Genomic DNA, 20,378 nt, shown 5'->3' with positions numbered 1-20,378 from the left:
AAAATTTGGCAGATGGAGTATAATATGGGAAAATGTGAACTTATCCACTTTGGCAGGAAGAGTAGAAAAGCAATATATTATTTAAATAGGGAGATTGCTGAACTTTGCGGTACAGAGGGATCTAGGTGTTCTGGTACATGAATGTTAGTATGCAGGTACAGCAGGTGATTGGGAACGCAAATGGAATGTTGTCATTTATTGCAAGGGGAATGGAATGTAAAAGTAAGGAGTACTGTGTACAGTTTTGGTCTCCTTACTTAAGAAAAGATATAATTGCATTGGAAGCAGTTCAGAGAAGGTTCATTTGACTTATTCCTGGGATGAAGGGGTTATCTTGTGAGAAAAGGTTGGATAGATGTAAAGTAATTGGTAAAAGAAGCAAAAGCGCCATGAGGAAAAACTTTTTCACGCAGCGAGTGATGAAGGTCTGGAATGCACTGCCTGAGAGTGTGGTGGAGGCAGGTTCAATTGAAGCATTCAAAAGGGAATTGGACTAATCTGAAAAGGAAGAATGTGCAGGGTTACAGGGAGAAGGTGGGAGAATGGCACTAAGTGAATTGCTCATTCGGAGAGCTGGTGCAGACATAATAGGCCGAATGGCCTCTTTTTGCGCTGTAACAATTCTGAGATTTTGTGAGGTTGGGCCTGTATCCTTTGTAAGGGGCAGGTCATGCCTCACAAGCCTTATTGAATTCTTTGAAGATGTGACAAAACACATTGATGAAGGAAGAGCAGTGGATGTGGTGTATATGGATTTTAGCAAGGCGTTTGATAAGGTTCCCCATGGTAGGCTCATTCAGAAAGTAAGGAGGCATGGGATTCAGGGAAAGTTGGCTGTCTGGATACAAAATTGGCTGGCCCATAGAAGTCAGAGGGTGGTAGTAGATGGAAAGTATTCAGTATGGAGCTCGGTGACCAGTGGTGTTCCACAAGGATCTGTTCTGGGACCTCTGCTCTGTGATTTTTATAAATGACTTGGATGAGGAAGTGGAAGGCTGGGTTAGCAAGTTTGCCAATGACACGAAGGTTGCTGGAGTTGTGGATAGTGTGGAAGGCTGTTGTAGGTTGCAACGGGACATTGACAGGATGCAGAGCTGGGCTGAGAAGTGGCAGATGGAGTTCAACCTGGAGAGGTGTGAAGTGATTCATTTTGGAAGGTCGAATTTGAATGCGGAATACAGGCTTAAAGACACAATTCTTGGTAGTGTGGAGGAACAGAGGGATCTTGGGGTCCATGTCCATAGATCGCTCAAAGTTGCCACCCAAGTTGATAGCGTTGTTAAGAAGGCATATAGTGTGTTGGCTTTCATTAACAGGGGGATTGAGTTTAAGAGCCGCGAGGTTATGCTGCAGCTCTATAAGGCCCTGGTTCGACCACACTTGGAATATTGTGTTCAGTTCTGGTCGCCTCATTATAGGAAGGATGTGGAAGCTTTAGAGAGGGTGCAGAGGAGATTTACCAGGATGCTGCCTGGACTGGAGGGCATGTCCTACGAAGAAAGATTGAGGGAGCTGAGGCTTTTCTCATTGGAGCGAAGAAGGATGAGAGGTGACTTGATAGAGGGGTACAAGATGATGAGAGGCATAGATAGAGTGGATAGCCAGAGACTTTTTCCCAGGGTGGAAAGGGCTATCACCAGGGGGCATAATTTTAAGGTGATTGGAGGAAGGTTTCGGGGAGATGTCAGAGGTAGGTTCTTTACACAGAGAGTGGTGGGTGCGTGGAATGCGCTGCCAGCGGTGGTAGTAGAAGCAGATACATTAGGGGCATTTAAGCGACTCTTGGATAGGTACATGAATGATAGTAGAATGAAGGGTAGGTAGTTAGTTTGATCTTAGAGTAGGTTAAAGGTTCGGCACAACATCGTGGGCCGAAGGGCCTGTACTGTGCTGTACTGTTCTATGTTCTATGAATGAGAGGTGTTCTTATTGAAGCATATAAGATCTAGAGGGGACTTGACAGGATGGATGCTGAGAGGATGTTTCCCCTTATGAGAGAGACTAGAACTGGGGACACAGTTTAAACATAAGGGGTCACCCATTTAATATGCAGATAAGACATTTTTTCTCTGAGGGTCATTAGGCTGTGGAATTCTCTTCCCCAGACAGCAGTGGAGGCAGGGTCATTGAATATTTTTAAGGCTAAGTTAGATTGATTCTTGGTTGACAAGGAAGTTAAAGGGTATACAGGGTAGACTGGAAAGTTGAGTTGAGGCCACAATCAGATCAGCCTGATCTTAAAAAATGGCGGAGCAGGCTTGAGAGGCTGAATCGCCTACTCTTAATTCGTATGTTCGTATGCAAAAGCAAGAAAGTTATGCTAAACCTTTATAAAACATTGACTAGGCCCCTGCTGGAGTATTGTGTCCAATTCTGGGCAGCATACTTTAGGAAGGATGTCAGGCCTTAGAGAGGGTGCAGAGGAGATATACTAGAATAGTACCAGGGGCAAGGGTCCTCTGTTGCATGGAGAAATTGAGGTTGTTTGTCTTAGAGCAGAGAAGGTTAAGGGGAGATTTGATAAAGGTGTTCAGATCACAAAGATTAAATAAGGAGAAGTTGTTTCCAGTGGCAGAATTGTCAGTAACCAGAGGACACAGATATAAATTATTTGGAAAAATAATCAGAGGCAGCATGAAGAAAAAAAAATTATGCAGTGAGTTATGACGATCTGAAATGCATTGCCTCAAAGGGTGGTCGAAGCAGATTCAATAGTAACTTTCACAAGGGAATTGGATAAATACTTGGAAAGGGGACAGGAATTGCAGGGCTATAGGGTAAGAGCAGGGGAGTGGGACTAATTGGATAGCTCTCCCATTAAGCCAGCGTAGGCATGATGGGTTGAATGGCCTCCTGTGCTCTAATTCTGTGAAATAACCCATGATTATCTGTTGAACCATTCATGACAGATCTGGTGTGACGACTTCAGGCATTATTGGGCCTTTTGTGTTAGCTGTGACTCAGATGGTAGCAATCTCACCTCTGAGTCACAAGGTTCTGGGCTCAAGTGCAACTCCAGGGCTTGAACACAAAAATCAAGGTTGACACTCCAGTGCAGCACTGAGGGAGTACTGTGCTGTTGGAGGTGCTGTCTTTCAGATGAGGTGTTAAACCTAAACCCATTTGCTTGCTCGGGTGGATGTAAAAGATCCCATGGCACTATATTGAAGACCATGGGAGATATTCCCGGTGTCCTGACCAATATTTATCCTTCTGTCGTCATCAAAAAAAACAGCTTATCTGGTCATTATCACGTTGGTGTTCGTGGAATTCTGCTGTGGGCATTCTGGCTGCCATGTTTTCTGCATTACAACCGTGACTACACTTCAAATAGTATTTAATTGTCAGTAAAGTGAATTGAGAGGTCTGGTTGACATGAAATGTGCTATATACATGCAAGTCTTTCCATCCTCCCTTTCACTTCTCCCCCCGCCCTGCTCGGTGTCCCACTCCATCTCCTGCGCCCCCTCTCCCTCCCTCGCTCCGTCTGCCACCCTCCCCCGCTCCGTCTGCTGCCGCCTCCCCCCCCCCCCCCCACCCGTCGCCCCCACTTTGACCCAGCATCCCAATATTCGTCACCATGTTTCAGCCCCAAACTCTGGAATTGCCCCATATGGCTCTCCACTGCCATCTCCTTTAAGATCGTGCTTCAAATGCATCTCTTAACCAAGCTTTTGGTTATCCCTTCGAATGTCTCCTTTGGTATGGTGTTAATTTGTGTCTGATTACACTCCTGTGAACTATCTTGGGACGTTTTTCTGCATTAAAGATGTTGTATAAATGCAAGTTGTTAACTTATCAGAAAGAGATGTACATTTTGAAAGAAGAACTTTCACATTCTAAGATTATGTTCAAAATGCTGGTAAAAATCTTGTAAAAAGTTGCTGTGTTTCCACATTATGTGACTCCTATATCGCAGCTCGAGGGATAAATCTGCCAACTACATACATCTCGACTCTTTGAAATGTCTTATTGGCAAAGGAACAACTGATGTCCACCTGTGGTAAATGTCCCTACTTTAAGATGAATGCAAGATTTAATGTTTATGGAGATATTTCTTGATTCCTTCACTGCCTTTGAACGAGGACTGATGAAGTGCATATTGGAAACTAAGGATTGAGATTTTCAGAAAAATAATGTAACTTGGTTACCTTTTGATCCTGTATAGGTTAACACCCTATCTAAAAAGCTACAATCAGAGTTTATTGAGGTGATGAATGAAGTTTGGGCAAATGATGCTGTTCGAAGTGCTGTCCTTATCTCATCAAAACCAGGCTGCTTCATTGCTGGTGCTGACATCAAGTAGGTTGCATTTTTAAATCTAGTTCCAGACATCAGCCTCTGTATAAAACGCACTTGAGGAAAAGAGCTATTTGCATGTGATTCTCTCATTTCAAAGGGGTGCTGGAGCAGAGAGGGGTTCACATTCACAAATCTTCGAACGTCGCAGGGCAATACAATAAGGTTGTTTCTTTGAAAAAAAGCACATGGATCCTGGTCTTTACGAGTAGCGGCAAAATTGTTTTGCTAAATCTTTATAGTCACTGGTTAGGCCTCAGCTGGAATAGTGTGTCTATGCAAGGATGTCAAGTTCTTGGAGAAGGTGCAGAGGAACTTTGCTGAATCAGTACTGGTGATGGGGGACTTCAGTTACGTGGAGAAGCTGGGGTTGTACTCTTTCGAGCATAGAAGGTTATGGGGAGATTTAATACAACTGTTTTTTCATAATTATGAAAGGTTTTGATGGGGAGAATTTGTTTCCATTAGCAGGAAGGTCAATAACTAGAGGACACAGATTTTAAATAATTAGCAAACGAACCGTGTTGGGGGGTGGGGGGGCGCGGGTGAGCAATTTAATTACACAGCATGCTATGATGATCTGGAATGCACTGCCTGAAATGATGATGGAGGCAGATTCAATATAAACTTCAAAAGGAATTCGATATATACTTAAAAAGAAAATACTTGCAAGGCTGTGGGAGAGCAGGGGTGTGGGACAAAGTGGATAGCTCTTTCAAAGGAGTAATCTAGGTGCAATGGGTGAATGGCCAGCTCTTGTGCTGTATGATTCTATGATTTTCCACACATTTTAAGTCACACTGCATACAAATTTTCAGTTTTTTCCCCCCCATTGATTGTGCTTTGCTCTCTTTAACCTACTGACCTAATGCACTGTGCCCCACCGGCTTTTCCACCAGTCATGACATCAAACAGTGTGTGAAACTTGTTTGAACCTTCTTGGCATGCTTAACCAGTGACGCAGCCTTCAAGGGAAAGAAAGCTTTGCTTGATGCACAATCTTCAGAATTAGATTTTGGAGAAAAATCCAGGAAGTAGCAGAAGATTTGTTCTGCTAATCGGGGTGGTGGGGGGGGGGGGGGTGCAACATGAATCTGGATTAAGCCATTGTTCGCGAGTTGTAAGTGACTGCATAGTTTCTTATTTGATCAGATTAAGAATATTGTAATTTTGTAAACATCTATTAGATTATCTTGTCCTCTTTTTCCAATGAGAACCAACCCAACTTATTTAATGCCTTTTCCTTATGCATCTGTACGTGGCCTTGAGGTGTTTTTCTATGTAAAAGATGCTGTATAAATGCAGGCTATTGTTGATGACTCCTATCCTTTATGTCTGGTATTACCATAGTTACCCAGATAGGCCAGCTTATCACAAGGTTAACGATGCTGCCCTTCCTCAAGGGTAATAGCATTCTTATTGTACAGTGACTAATACTAGACACAATGGTCAAAATAGAGTACAACATTACTGTGTTCTTCAGTTACGTTATGTCTCTTAATTCCTTGTTTACCTCTATCATTGCAGTTATTGAGAAGACTGATTTGTTTCAGCCATTGTTAGCTTAGGTCTCTTTTGAATATGTAGGTGCTTTAAACTCATTGTAATTTTTGAAATTGGAGGGAGACCCCCAGGTGCTAAACCTATGACCCCAGTAAAATCTTCAACTGTTTCATTGTAGCAGTACCATCCATCCGCATGTGACCCATTCTGGACCTCATGTTGTTGTGTACCTTCATTTGAAAGCAGAAGTCACTACTGCATGTCACAAAGCAATATGTCGGAGTGGTCTACAGATAGCTATAAAAGATGTATACTTTTTTTGATTTATTCATGGGATGCGGGCATCATTGGCAAGGCCAGCAGTTATTGTCCATCTCTAATTGCTCTTGAGAAGGAACTACTGCAGTCCTTATGGTGTTCAGAAGGGGTTCCAGGATTTTGACCAAGCGACTATGAAGGAACGGTGACATATTTCCAAGTCAGGATGGTGTGTGACTTGGGGAGGAACTTGCAGGTGGTGGTGTTCCCGTGCACTTGCTGCCCTAGATCTTCAAGGTGGTAGAGGTCACCAGGTTTTGAAGCTGCTGTCGAAGGAGCCTTGGCAAGTTGCGGCAGTGTATCTAATAGGTGGTACACACTGCTGCCACTGAGCACCTGTGGTAGAGGATGTCAAGACAACACGATATGGCAAATGAGAAATATTAATTAATCGGTTGGAAACTTATAATAAAATTTTAACGGAAAAAATCCTGCAGTTAACTTATATTAAAAAAACTGACAGCCAAGATGGCCACTGCAATTTGCATCTGAAATACCAGGAGATCGAATTGGAGACACAAGTCTAACAAGAAGCCCAGCCAGGACAATGCTTTGGCTAACTGAGTAGATTATCCAGATCACCCTAGTTAGCGGGACGTTCAAAGCCGTCTTGAGGCATTCGTGAATGAAGACACCCCTCCAGTGGGTAAACACTGACAATACCACCTGAGAGAGGTTATGGATTTTAGAGTTTAGACCTCATTAAAAGCAAAAGGGATTGAGAGAACCGTGTGACCGTCACCCCAGGCTGTGTAAAACTGGGAGTTTTGTTACATGCAAAAGACAAGCAGTAACTGGGACTGCAGTGGCAGAGAAGATTGTCTGCCTCCCTTTGTCTCTCTCTTTCCCCCCCAAAGAAAACATCAAGTTTTGAAAACCGTCTGTGACTGTGGACCCTCCAAGCCTACAGAGACCCGGGGGAGAGAGCCACTGACAAGACTGCCTCCAGGAATATCCTGAGCCAAGTGGGCTAGCCACAAAGTGCACTTTGACCAAGCAAAGACTTCAAGAATACAACTCCAGCCAGAAGACCGCTGAATCATCCAATCTCAGTCTGTGTATTTAACTTTTATTTATTCTGGACTTTAATCAAACCGAAAAACCTACTTTCCACTCTGTAATCTATTTGTGTGTGTGTGTGTGTCTGAGATTCTCGTTTGAATATGTAGTGTATTTTTTATTATTTTTAAATCCAGTTTAGATTGTTAAGTATAATAAACTTGCCTCTTTCTTGTTTAAACTCAAGAAAAGCTGTCTGGTTCTTCCACCATCACATTAAAGGTAAAACACTCAATGAGGTGGTAAGCACAACCACTGTTTAAAAAGGAATAAACCCTGTTGCAGTCAAATAAGAGGAAGGGCAAGAGGGGCGACTGTGACCCCTCCTCACCTGACCGTGATAGTAACCCAACAGCAAATAAGAAATTGGAAGTGGGAAACAAAATTGATCCCTAGTAAAAAAAAAAAAATGTAAAAACTTCAATACAGGTTTTCTTGTCGTTTTCACTGCTAGAATACTAACATGTCCACATTTGAGGCCAGTACTTTCCTAAGCCAGGGTGAAGTAACTTGGATAGGACTCTTTGGAGTCTTGAGGAATGTAGCTGGGCAGTTAGGAATTACTTCCTTTTCAAAAGCTAACAAATCTGAAATCCTAAGACTTGGGGCCAACCATTTTTCACTTGAACCTGAAGATTCAAAGACAGGGTTAGAGTCAGAAACAGACAGGGTAATGTTAGCAAAAATACGATTGGAACAGAGGGCACTAGAATTAGAGTTCCAGAGAGAGAAAGAGCAGTGAGCGTGTCAAAGGGAAAAAGAGAGATCTTTCCAGAAGGAGGAGGAAAGAGTATTAAGGTGGTTTGAATTAACCCAATATACCCAGTGAAGACACGGCTAGTGAGGAAACTACCCCTAGCTCAGGACCACGTGCTGCGCTCTTAAAGTTCACCCATTTGATTCCAAAGTTCATTGAAGGGGCGTGGAAGCAATTTTCGTCACTTTTGAAAAGCTTGCAAAACAGCTGAAATGGCTGGCCGAGAGTTGGATGCCGTTGTTACAAAGCAAGCTAACAGGAAAAGCCCATGAGGTTTATTCAATGTTGCCAGATGAAAGTACATCAGATTATGAGATGAATAAAAATGCTGTCCTGGGGGGCATATGAGCTAGTACCAGAAGCGTACCGCCAGAAATTCCGAACCCTCCGTAAGAAGCCCCACCAAACTTAACTCGAGTTTGAAAGAGTTAAGCAGCTTGCTTTTGACCAGTGGATAAGGACAATTAAGGTACAACCCACATGAGAGGTGATCTTTCTCGGAGTTTAAAAACTCACTTCCCCTTTCTATTAAAACTGACGTAGAGGATCAAAAGGGTCAAAGAGCCAGGCCAGCTGCAATTCTGACTGATGAATTTACCGTTATACACAAGCCCTTACACCAAGGGAAACCATTCCCTAGTCACCCGCACAATCCCGAAAAGGTTAAAAAGTGGGAGAGTGATAGGAACCCAAACAGCCCTGGGTGAGAACGGAAAGCTGGACACACAGGGCCCTCCTCAAGCCAAAAAAGACGGTACTGAGAGCAGGAGTGACACCCGAAGACCTGTGTGTTTCCACTGTAACAAGGCAGGTCACCTTCGAGCTGACTGCTGGAAATTACGGGAGCACCTGGAGGATTAATCAGGGCACACCAGACCAGGGCAGGAGAAGGGGCCATGATTGAAAGCACAATAGAGCAAGCTTTAACTACGGCAGTAAGACCCAGTAAGCATACCACTGTGAGTGCGGGAAGATTTAACAAAATCCCTGAAGGTTACCAGGATTTTGCATCCCAAGGAAACGTAACCCCATCCCCCTCGAGTGGGTCAAGCAAGCCCATAGTCAGACTTCGGGATACAGGGGCCACCCAATCCCTTCTGCTGGGAAAAGACGTGACCTTTTCCCCAGAGAGTGCAGTGAATGCTAGAGTTTTAGTGAATGGTGTTGGTGGGTGGTATATGCCCATAAATTTCATATCGGGTGCACCTGGAGTGCTACCTAGTTTCAGGACCGGTAACCGTAGGGATTGCCCATAGTTTACCTGTGGATGGGGTTGACCTGCTCCTGGGTAATGATCTGGTGGGGGCAAAGGTGGTTGGTTCCCCAGTAGTTTTAGAGAGACCAAAATAAATCAGGGAGACAGTTGCAGGAGAAGGTCCCCTTTCTATCTCGCTCTCCGGAAAACATCAAGTTTGAAAACTGTCTGCAACTGTGGATGCTCCAAGCCTACGGATTGCTAGAGACTAGGGGAAGAGAGACACCGACAAGACTGCCTCCAAGAACACCCTGAGCCAAGTGGGCTAGCCACAAAGTGTACTTTTACCAGGCAAAGACTTCAAGAATACAACTCCAGCCAGAAGACCATCGAATCATCCAACCTCAGACTGCGCATTTAACTTTTATTTATTCCGGACTTTAATTCAACCGAAAAACCTACCTTCCGCTATATGTGTCTATGTGTGTGTGTGATTCTCTTGTGAATGTGTAGAATTTTTTTTTTTCTTCTTAGAGATACAGCACTGAAACAGGCCCTTCGGCCCACCGAGTCTGTGCCGAACATCAACCACCCATTTATACTAATCCTACACTAATCCCCTATTCCTACCAAACATCCCCACCTGTCCCTATATTTCCCTACCACCTACCTATACTAGTGACAATTTATAATGGCCAATTTACCTACCAACCTGCAAGTCTTTTGGCTTGTGGGAGGAAACCGGAGCACCCGGTGAAAACCCATGCAGACACAGGGAGAACTTGCAAACTCCACACAGGCAGTACCTGGAATCGAACCCGGGTCCCTGGAGCTGTGAGGCTGCAGTGCTAACCACTGCGCCACTGTGCCGCCCTTAGGACGCTTGTTTTCTTCGTGTGATGGATTCCAGCAATATTCAACAAATCTATAAAGAGCAGTTCTAGATCAGAAGTTTGCACCTATGCATTATGTACAGCAACTGTTAAATGCATTCTGTAAATAAAATGAAGGTTCTATCTTAACTAACTGATTTAGGAACATAGAATCATAGGAACTGAGTAGATCATTTAGCCCCTTGAGTCTGTTGTGCCGTTTAATGTGATCATGGCTGATCTGCAGCCTAACTCCATATACCAGTTATAAATCCAGTTTAGATTGTTAAGTATAATAAACTTACCTCTTGTTTAAACTCAAGAAAACTTGTTCTATTGGTTCTTCCATGATCACATTAAATGTGAAAGGTAAAACACTCACTGAGGTGGTAAGCACAACCACTATTTAAAAAGGAATAAACACTGTTGCGGTCAGATAAGAGGAAGGGCAAGAGGGGTGACTGTGACACCCCCCTCCTCACCTGGCTGTAACAAGGGAGTAAATATTTAAGGTGATGATCAAGTGGGCTGCATTGTCCTGGATGGTGTAGAGCTTCTTGAATGTTGTTGGAGTCGCACTCATCCAGGCAACTGGGGAATATTCCATCACACTCCTGACATGTGCCTTGTAGATGGTGGACAGGCTTTGGGGAGTCAGGAGGTGGGTTACTCACCACAGAATTCCCAGCCTCTGACCTTTTTCAGCCTCAGTAATTGTATGGCTGGTCTGGTTAAGTTTCTAGGTGATGGTGACCCCAGGATGTTGATGGTAGGGGATTCAGCAATGGAAATGCTGTTCAATGTCAGCGGGAGGTGGTTAAAATCTCTTGTATAGGAGATGGTCATTGCTTGCCACTTGAGGTGCGAATGTTACTTGCCACTGAAGTCTCAACGTTGTCCAGGTCTTGCTGCTTGCTGGCACGGCCTGCCTCAGTATCTGAGGAATTGCGAATGGAACTGAACACTGCAATCATTAGGGAACATCTCTACTTCTTATCTTATGATGGAGAAAAGGTAATTGAAGCAGCTGAACATCAGTGGAACCAGGGAGCTGCCTTGAGGAGCTCCTGCAGCAATGTACTGGGACTAAGAAGATTGGCCTCCAACAACCACAACCATCTTCCTTTGTGCAAGGTATGACTCCAGCAATTGGAGAGTTTTCCCCCGATTCCTATTGACTACATTTTAACTACAGCTGCATGATGCCACACACAACCAAATGCTACCATAGAACATAGAACAGTACAGCACAGTACAGGCCCTTCGGCCCACGATGTTGTGCCGAACCTTTAACCTATTCTAAGATCAAACTAACTACCTACCCTTCATTCTACTATCATCCATGTACCTATCCAAGAGTCGCTTAAATGCCCCTAATGTATCTGCTTCTACTACCACCGCTGGCAGCGCATTCCACGCACCCACCACTCTCTGTGTAAAGAACCTACCTCTGACATCTCCCCGAAACCTTCTTCCAATCACCTTAAAATTATGCCCCCTGGTGATAGCCCTTTCCACCCTGGGAAAACGTCTCTGGCTATCCACTCTATCTATGCCTCTCATCATCTTGTACCCCTCTATCAAGTCACCTCTCATCCTTCTTCGCTCCAATGAGAAAAGCCCCAGCTCCCTCAATCTTTCTTCGTAGGACATGCCCTCCAGTCCAGGCAGCATCCTGGTAAATCTCCTCTGCACCCTCTCTAAAGCTTCCACATCCTTCCTATAATGAGGCGACCAGAACTGAACACAATATTCCAAGTGTGGTCGAACCAGGGCCTTATAGAGCTGCAGCATAACCTCGCGGCTCTTAAACTCAATCCCCCTGTTAATGAAAGCCAACACACTATATGCCTTCTTAACAACGCTATCAACTTGGGTGGCAACTTTGAGCGATCTATGGACATGGACCCCAAGATCCCTCTGTTCCTCCACACTACCAAGAATTGTGTCTTTAAGCCTGTATTCCGCATTCAAATTCGACCTTCCAAAATGAATCACTTCACACTTCTCCAGGTTGAACTCCATCTGCCACTTCTCAGCCCAGCTCTGCATCCTGTCAATGTCACGTTGCAACCTACAACAGCCTTCCACACTATCCACAACTCCAGCAACCTTCGTGTCATCGGCAAACTTGCTAACCCAGCCTTCCACTTCCTCATCCAAGTCATTTATAAAAATCACAAAGAGCAGAGGTCCCAGAACAGAGGCAGTCACTCTCACCTTACCTCTGGAATTCAGCTCTTCGTTCCATGAGTGGCCCTGGCAGAAACCAAACTGAGCTTCAGTGAGCAGGTTATTGGTGAGTAAGTGCCAGTTGATAGCATTGTCGACAGTACCTTCCAGTGTTTTGCTGAGAGTAGACTGATGGGGGCAGTAATTTGTCAAATTGGATTTGTCCTGCTTTTTGTGGACAGGACATAGCTGGGCAATTTTCCACTTTGTCAGGTAGATGCCTGTGTCGTAACTACTGGCATCAGTAGGGTGCAGGTAGTTCTGGAGCACAAGTCTGCTGGGACGCTGAAAAGGCTGTTTCTTGATATCACATGAAGTGAATCAAATTGGCTGAAGATTGACATCTGTGTTCTGGGGACCTCAGGAGGAGGCTGAGATGAATCATCATCTTGGTGCTTCTGGCTGAAGTTGGTTGCAAATACTTCAGCCTTGTCTTTTGCACCCACGTGCTGCACTCCGCCATCATCATGATTGGACGTGGCAGGACTCCAGAGCTTTCATGTGATCCATGGTTGTGGATTGCTTCATTCTGTCCATAGCATTTAGCTTCTGCTGTTTAGCATGCATGTAGGCCTGTGTTGCAGCTTCATAAGGTTGGCACCTCATTTTCAGGTATGCGTGGTGCTGCCCCTGGCATACTTTCCTACACTTCTCATTGAACCAGGATTGGTCCTCTGGCTTGATGGCAATGGTAGAGTGAGACATCCATGAGGTTACAGATTGTGGCCCAGTTTTGAGCTGCTTGATCTGTTTTGCTTATATATTCATATATTCCAAATCCTTTTGATTATAACTACTTCAGTATAATAAATAAGTTACTATTGCTGTATCTAAATGGTGTGAATGAAATGAAGCACATGATTCTTGTTTGGATGATCACTGTAAGATCATCCTCGGAAGTGGATAGGCACAATAATCACACATCAACCACAGTTTTTTTTCCCCAGCGATTGTGTTCATTCCAGTAGCGAACTATGTATATTCTGTACCTGCAGCTGCTAGGAATTACTTTTGATTTTGCACTTTGAATCAAATCTGCTTTAAAAGACAAACTTCTAATGCAATATTCTGCATTAGCATTAATGGTGTCATCAATTCTTGATGCTTTGTATAACTTATCAAATCTGCTTTAATGTTGAACAGTTTTTATATTAAAATTCTTGGAACTCTTGTGCCAGTATGTACAGGGCAATCGATGCTTAAGTTTGACGGTGCTTCACTGTGACTTTTTGTGTTGTGTTGTATCCTTGAAACATAACTCCATTTTGTTTCATATAATATATGCAGCTGGAATTTATAAGTGTTACGACCAGATGAAAAAAGGGTCTAGGGTTCCCTCTCAGCCTTCACCTGGTCTTACCTTAACAGGGTTTTATTTTAAACACACCTTTTTTTTTTTTAGCTCCCCCTTAGTGAATCCTTGTTCACATCTTTCCAATAGTAAGGCAAAAAAAAACAGCCAAACAGCTTTTCTTAGGCTTAAAGAAAAAAGGTTGAACTTTATTAAGTGGCGTGCATACAGGATACATACATGCAGACAGAGACAGAAAAGAGCAGAAGAAATAAAGTGGAAAAGTTTGAAGCAATGTCTAAAGATGGTTTTGGTTACTGTTCTTTGAGCTCACTGTAGAGTCCTTGATTGTAGGTAGATCTTGCTTTTCGTTGGAGCCCAGTATTCTTCTTAAACCTTGTTCAATGTAGGAGACTTTTCTCTCTTGAGGTTCATGTGTTCTCAGTGGGACAAGAGGCTTGTGAGAAAGAGATGGAAGCAGACAGGAGAGCTCTTCTCACTCCAGTCTTTCTGAGTTCAAAAACTCAGTGGCAAGTTCAAAAAACCTTAGACTAGTCAGCTAGTCATGTGACCAGCTGGTTTAACCAGTCCTGGCTTTTGTGGATTGTATCACCTTAACAGTCTCTGGAATGCTCTTCCTTACCCCTTCGGTGTCTGGTGATCAAAATCCATTGAGTTGAATGTGTCAGGGAATGGTCCTTTTGTCTCCACAAGCACTGTCTGTTAGTATGCAAATGTTTTTCAGCTAAGGGTCTGGCAGCCCTTGTAACAGGTCTTCTCTTCCCAGCAAGTTTGAAAAATTAATATACGAACATACGAATTAGGAGCAGGAGTAGGCCACTCGCCCTTTGAGCCTGCTTTGCCATTCAATATGCCTCATTCTTGGCAGGTGGGGGCCTGCATCACAATAAGGATGGCTTTTTTTTGGGCAGAGGGCAATAAGCTGGGTTTCAGGCCCCCATAGTCCTACTGTGATTCGAATAGAAGTGTTGCACTAAATGATTTAAACCCAGTTGTGTTGGATTTAATCTCGCTATTCTCCTGAGATGTGTGTATATGGAAATGTACATGTTTTCTTTTTAAAAATCTGTCATCTTGGCGAATACATTTAATATTTAGATGCCTTGATCCGATGTGGATAGAAGAATCAAATGGACAAAAAGTGGTGAGAAAGTTGCCCTCAACGTGATTTGAATATTACACCAAGGAGCCCTAGCAATACTGGAGTCAGAGCAAAAGCCCTCCAGGAAGATGATCATGGCTGTTAAATGCCTATCATCGCACCCCCAGGATATCACTGCCACAGTTCATCAGGGCAATATTGGTGGCCAAATCTTTTTCAGCTAACTCATCAATAATCTTCCTTCTGTCATAAAGTCAGGAATAGATAGCAATTCTAGTGTTCAGCAAGCACAACTGTTCTAATAATCAAGCAGGCTATGCCAGTTAACAGCAAGATCTAGACAAACAGATAATATCCATGCCACATACAGGCCAGGCTATGACTATCTCCAACAATAAAAAGCCCAACCATTTGCCCCGACCTTCAACAACAGCATTATCACTGAGTTCTCCATTATCAGCATCCAGGGGGGTCACCATTTGCCCAGATGCTTAATTGAACCAACCATATCAACAATACAGCTGCAAGAGCAGGGCAGAGCCTTCATTCTTTTATGAATGGCTCACCTCCTGACCCCTCAATGCCTTTCCACCATTGACAATCAAGTCAAGAATGTGATGGAACAAATTCAACACCAGACAGCACAGAGTAGTCTGCTTGATCAGCATCCCTGCCACTATACTTTTTATTTATTCCTCCATTACCAAAATAAAGTGGCTACAATGTTTACTGCAACAATTTGCCAAATTTACTTTGACAATATCTGCCAGACTCAAGAAGGATAAATGGCAAAGTCATGGGAATGCCATCACCTCCGTTCTCTTCCAAGTGGCACATCATTGCACCTGAATCAAAGTTCTGGATTCCTTAACATCATGGGGACACCATCAGCCCAAGGGCTGCAGTAGCTGTAGCATTGCCACATACTGATAACACCAAATAAGATTGTTTTGGAAAGGGGCCATTTCAGCTTTAAAAATAGTCATGTATGAACTTTATTTTTATTTGCAGTATGATAGAGGAATGTAAAACTGTTGAAGAAGTGACACGGTTATCTCAGGAGGGGCAGAAAATGTTTGAGAAGATTGAAGAATCCACCAAACCTGTTGTAGCTGCTATCAATGGTTCCTGCCTTGGAGGTGGTCTTGAGGTATGGGGTGTGGTCCAACTTTTATGTGTAGCCTAACTAATTGCAGAGAAACTTGCAACAAGAGCTTGAAGCTGGCAGCCAGTGTATCTCAAATGCCGAGCAACTTGTTTTACTTCACAAAACCAAAATACTGCAGATGCTGGAAATCTGAAACAAAACAGAAAATGATCCGGATGTGGATAGAAGAGTTAAGTGCACAAAAAGTGGCGAGAAAGTTGCCATCGATGGGACAGGCAGCATCTGTGGAGAGAAAAACAGAGTTAACGTTTCAGGTCTGTGACCTGATTTGTCAGAAGTTAGAAATATCATAGGTTTTGAGCAATTAAAAGGGAGAGGGGGAGAAGGAGGGCGGCACAGTGGTTAGCACCGCAGCCTCACAGCTCCAGCGACCTGGGTTCAATTCTGGGTACTGCCTGTGTGGAGTTTGCAAGTTCTCCCTGTGTCTGCGTGGGTTTCCTCCGGGTGCTCAGGTTTCCTCCCACATGCCAAAGACTTGCAGTTTGATAGGTAAATTGGCCATTAGCAATTGCCCCTAATATAGGTAGGTGGTAGGGAAATATAGGGACAGGTTGGGATGTGGTAGGAATATGGAATTAGTGTAGGATTAGTATAAATGGGTGGTTGATGGTCGGCACAGACTCGGTGGGCCGAAGGGCCTGTTTCAGTGCTGTATCTCTAAACTGAACTAAACTAAAAAGGGAACGTCTGTGAATATGGTGGAGGGCAGGAGACATTAAATGACAAAAAGGCTTCCTGGTACAAAGTCAAAAGGAATGGTAATGGGACAAGTAAAGAAACAAAAGATGTGTCTGGATGAGGTATGAATGGCAGGATAGTAGTTGTCCAAACAGAAAGTAAAGGATTAAGAAAGAAACAAGTGGAAAAAATGAAGCAAAGAAAACAATGGGGACAGAGGTTATGCTCTAAAATGATTGAACTTAAATTTGAGTCCGGAAGGCTGTAAAGTGCCCAGTTGAAAGATGAAGTGCTGTTCCTCAAGCTTGTGCTTAAGCTTCATTGGAACACGTAGCAGGCCAAGGACAGAAAGGTCAGAGTGGGAGCAAGGTAGAGAATTGAAATGATAAGCAAGAGGAAGCTCGGGATCACGCTTGCTGGCTGAACGGAGGTGTTCCTCAAAGCGGTCACCCAGTCTGCGTTTGGTCTCCACAATGGAGGAGAGACCACATCGTGAGCAGCAAATACAGTATACTAAATTAAAAGTACAAGTAAATTGCTGTTTCACTTGAAAGGAGTGTTTGGGCTTTGGATGGTGAGAAGGGAGGAGGTAACAGGACTGGTGCATCTCTTGCGCTTGCATGGAAAGTGCCTTAGGAAACTGGGGAGGTGTTGGGGGTGACTGAGGAGTGGGCCAGGGGGTCACGGAGGGGATGGTCCCTTCGGAATGCTGAAAGGGGAGGAGAGAGGAAGATGTGTTTGGTGATGGCATCATGCTGGAGGTGGTGGAAATTCCGGAGGATGATCCATTGAATACGGAGGCTGGTGGGGTGGAAGGTGAGGACAAGGGGAACCGTATCATGGTTCTGGAAGGGAGGGGAAGGGGTGAGAGCAGAAGTGTGTGAAATAGATTGGACATAGTCAAGGGCCCTGTCAACCACGGAGGAGGGAAAATTCTCGGTTGGGGAAAAAAGAAGACATAATAGAAGCGCGAGTATGGAAGGCTGCATTGTCCGAACAGATACAACAAAGACTGAGAAACTGGAAGAATGGAATTGAGTCCTTGCAGGAAGTAGCATATGAGGAAGTATCATCTAGGTAGCTGTGGGAGTCTGTAGACTTATAGTGAATATTGGTTGATAACCTATCCCCAAGAATGGAGAGAGAGAAGTTAAGGAAGGGACAAGTCAGAGATGGACCATGTGAAGGTGAGAGAAGGGTGCAAATTGGAAACAAAGTCAATGAAATTTTCCAGTTCAGGGCGAGAGCAGGAAGCGCCACCAACACAAGTCATCGATATACTGGAAGAAGAGGTGAGGGAGCGGGTCTGGGTAGGACTGGAACAGTGGATGTTCCGCATTCACAAAAAAGCAAGCATAGCTAGGACCCATGCAGGTACCTATAGCAACACCTTTTATTTGGAGGAAGTGAGTCGAATTGAAGGAGAAGTTGCTCAATGTGAGAACAGCTTCAGCAAGGCAGAGAAGGGTGGTGATGGATGGGAACTGGCTGGGCCTCCATTCTAGGAAGAAGTTGCCAACTCTCAGACCCTCCTGGTGGATAATGGGGGTGTAGAGGGATTGGACGTCCATGGTGAATAGGAGACTGTGAGGGCCAGGAAACTGGAAACTGTTGAAGTGAAGGAGGGCATCGGAAGCGTCACAAATGTAAGGGGGAAGAGACTGGACAAGGGGCGAAAAAATAGTCGAGAAAGGAAGAAATCATTTCAGTGGGGCAGGAACAGGCTGAAACAGTGGGTCTACCAGGGCAGTCCTGTTTGTGGATTTTAGGAAGGAGGTAGAAGTGGGTTGTTCGGGGTTGGGGAACTATGAGGTTGGTTGCCATGGAGGGAAGATCTTCAGAAAACATGAGATCAGTGATAGTCCTGGATATAATGACTTGATGTTCAGTAGTGGGGTCATGGTTCAGGGGGAGGTTGGAGGAAGTGTCAGAGAGTTGGAATTCAGCCTCTGTTAGGTAGAGGTTGGTACACTTGACAGCAACAGCACCACCCTTGTCAGCAGGTTTGATAATGTTAGGGTTGGACCTAAGAGAACGAAGTGCTACAAGTTCAGAGGGAGATAGGTTAGAGTGAGTGAGGAAAGCAGAGAAACGTAGGCAGCCGATGTCACGCCAACATTTCTCAATGAAAAGACCGAGGGAGGGTAAGAGGCCAGATGGAGGGGTCTAGGTGAAGGGAGAATATTGGAGACGAGTAAAAGGATCTGCTGAGCGGGGGGATGACTCCTGGCCAAAGAAGTGGGTGCGGAGGTAGAGGTGATGGAAGAAGAGCTCAGTGTCATGCTGAGCCCGAAATTCATTGAGGTGGGGACGTAAGGGAATGGAGTTGAGTCCTTTGCTGAAGAGAGATCGTTCAGAGTCAGAGAGGGGGAAGTCAGAGGGTATTGTGAATACATAGGAAAGGGTGAGAGAAGAGATGGGGTCAGAGGGAAGGGAAAGGGAAGAAGAGTCCCAGAGGGGTGTTGGTACCAATGAGTTGTTGAAGCTTGCGATCCTTCACACTTGAAAGGAAGATAAAAAGATTTTTGTTAAAGTTTTTTTCTTGTATCCTGCCATTCACACCTCATCCAGGCACATCTTTTGTTTCTTTACTTGTCCCATTACCAATCCCTTTGGCTTTCTGCCATGAAACCTTTTGTTATGTAGTTTGTCCTGCTCTCCACACAATCACAGACCTTCCATTTTGTTCTTCTTTCCCCCCCACTGCCCCCTCTTTCACTTGCTCATAACCTATTCAATTTCCAACTTTTGATTGTTCTTATGAAAGGTCACAGACCTGAAATGTTAACTCTGTTTCTCTCCACTGATGCTGCCTGACCTGCTGAGTATTTTCAGCATTTTCTGTTTCTATTTTTGTTTCTACTTCAGTTTGATCTCAATGAGTGTCTCTTGGTCTTGAAAAATTTATGTGAATTCTCCTTCTTTCTATCTTCTACATTTTCAGTTTGTCTCACCTGATATTTTGAGCCCTTTAACATTGTTAATAATTTGTCTGGATCAACTTCTTTTCATAATCTTGAAAATATCAGCTAAGTTGTTGTGAGGTCTCATCTGAACAGAACAAGATAAACTTCCTTAACCTTTCCTTATGGGTTCCTGCTAGCTGGAATTCTGTTGCTTCTTTCCCTCAAATCGGTAATCATATTCCTCCTATCAATTAACATGTAATTTGCAAATTGGGTCTGGCCAAAACTTTCAGCAGCAACAATGTGTAATTCTCTTTAAGGAATTTTTAGATTGTTGCATGTTCTGTTCAGTTCAGATCATGGAACATTTGATGTATTTTATACTGACTTTCTACATTTACACCACTGAAACTGGCTAACAAATCTCTGCAATAAAATTGTATATTCTATTCTGCTTATGCAGCCAAGTTCCTTGTAGATTTATTTTCCTTGCAGTCAAACAGAGATTCACAGATGTACCCATGATACACCCTTGCACTTGCTCATTACACTGTATGACTGTCTCATGCAACACAGATCTCTTTGGTTTCTTGTTCCCACATGAATTATTTCAGCTATTCACAGTGAAGCTGTGACTTCCACCATCCTATCCAATTTATCTAAAAGATTCAAAGCTTTTTGAATATAGTTGTATTGTTCCTATTTACTTTGTATAGTACTCCAGATATACCTTGGACACAAGCGAGTAACCTCATTTGATCTGTACTGTATCACTCTACTAATGCCTTTTTACTCAATTAGGCACCTCATTGATGGTTTCATAAATTGTAATTTCTTTACAACATGAAAAATGTCCATAATTGCTTCCTATATTTTCTGTTTCTAACCCGCAAATTTACAAGTCAAATTTCATTTTTAAGACATGGGATTTTTATCAGTGTTAAAGGTACCAAATTCTGCTTTCCTGTCTATTTTCC

At 43.8% G+C, this 20,378-nt stretch overlaps 1 protein-coding gene across 1 annotated transcript in view; it reads left to right on the top strand.

Annotated features, from left to right (window-relative positions):
* hadhab (hydroxyacyl-CoA dehydrogenase trifunctional multienzyme complex subunit alpha b) overlaps window positions 1-20,378 on the top strand; it is a 90,732-nt gene that overhangs the window by 24,218 nt on the left and 46,136 nt on the right. Inside the window, exons 4-5 of the mRNA XM_068024070.1 lie at window positions 4,169-4,302; window positions 15,661-15,799. Coding sequence (XP_067880171.1) covers window positions 4,169-4,302; window positions 15,661-15,799 — 273 coding nt within the window. The remainder of the gene's footprint in view (window positions 1-4,168; window positions 4,303-15,660; window positions 15,800-20,378) is intronic.

Source organism: Heterodontus francisci, chromosome 3, assembly GCF_036365525.1.
Source record: "Heterodontus francisci isolate sHetFra1 chromosome 3, sHetFra1.hap1, whole genome shotgun sequence".
Classification (NCBI taxonomy): Eukaryota; Metazoa; Chordata; class Chondrichthyes; order Heterodontiformes; family Heterodontidae; genus Heterodontus; species Heterodontus francisci.
Note: the sequence above shows the minus strand (reverse complement) of the source record. Positions and strands in the feature narration are given on the sequence as shown.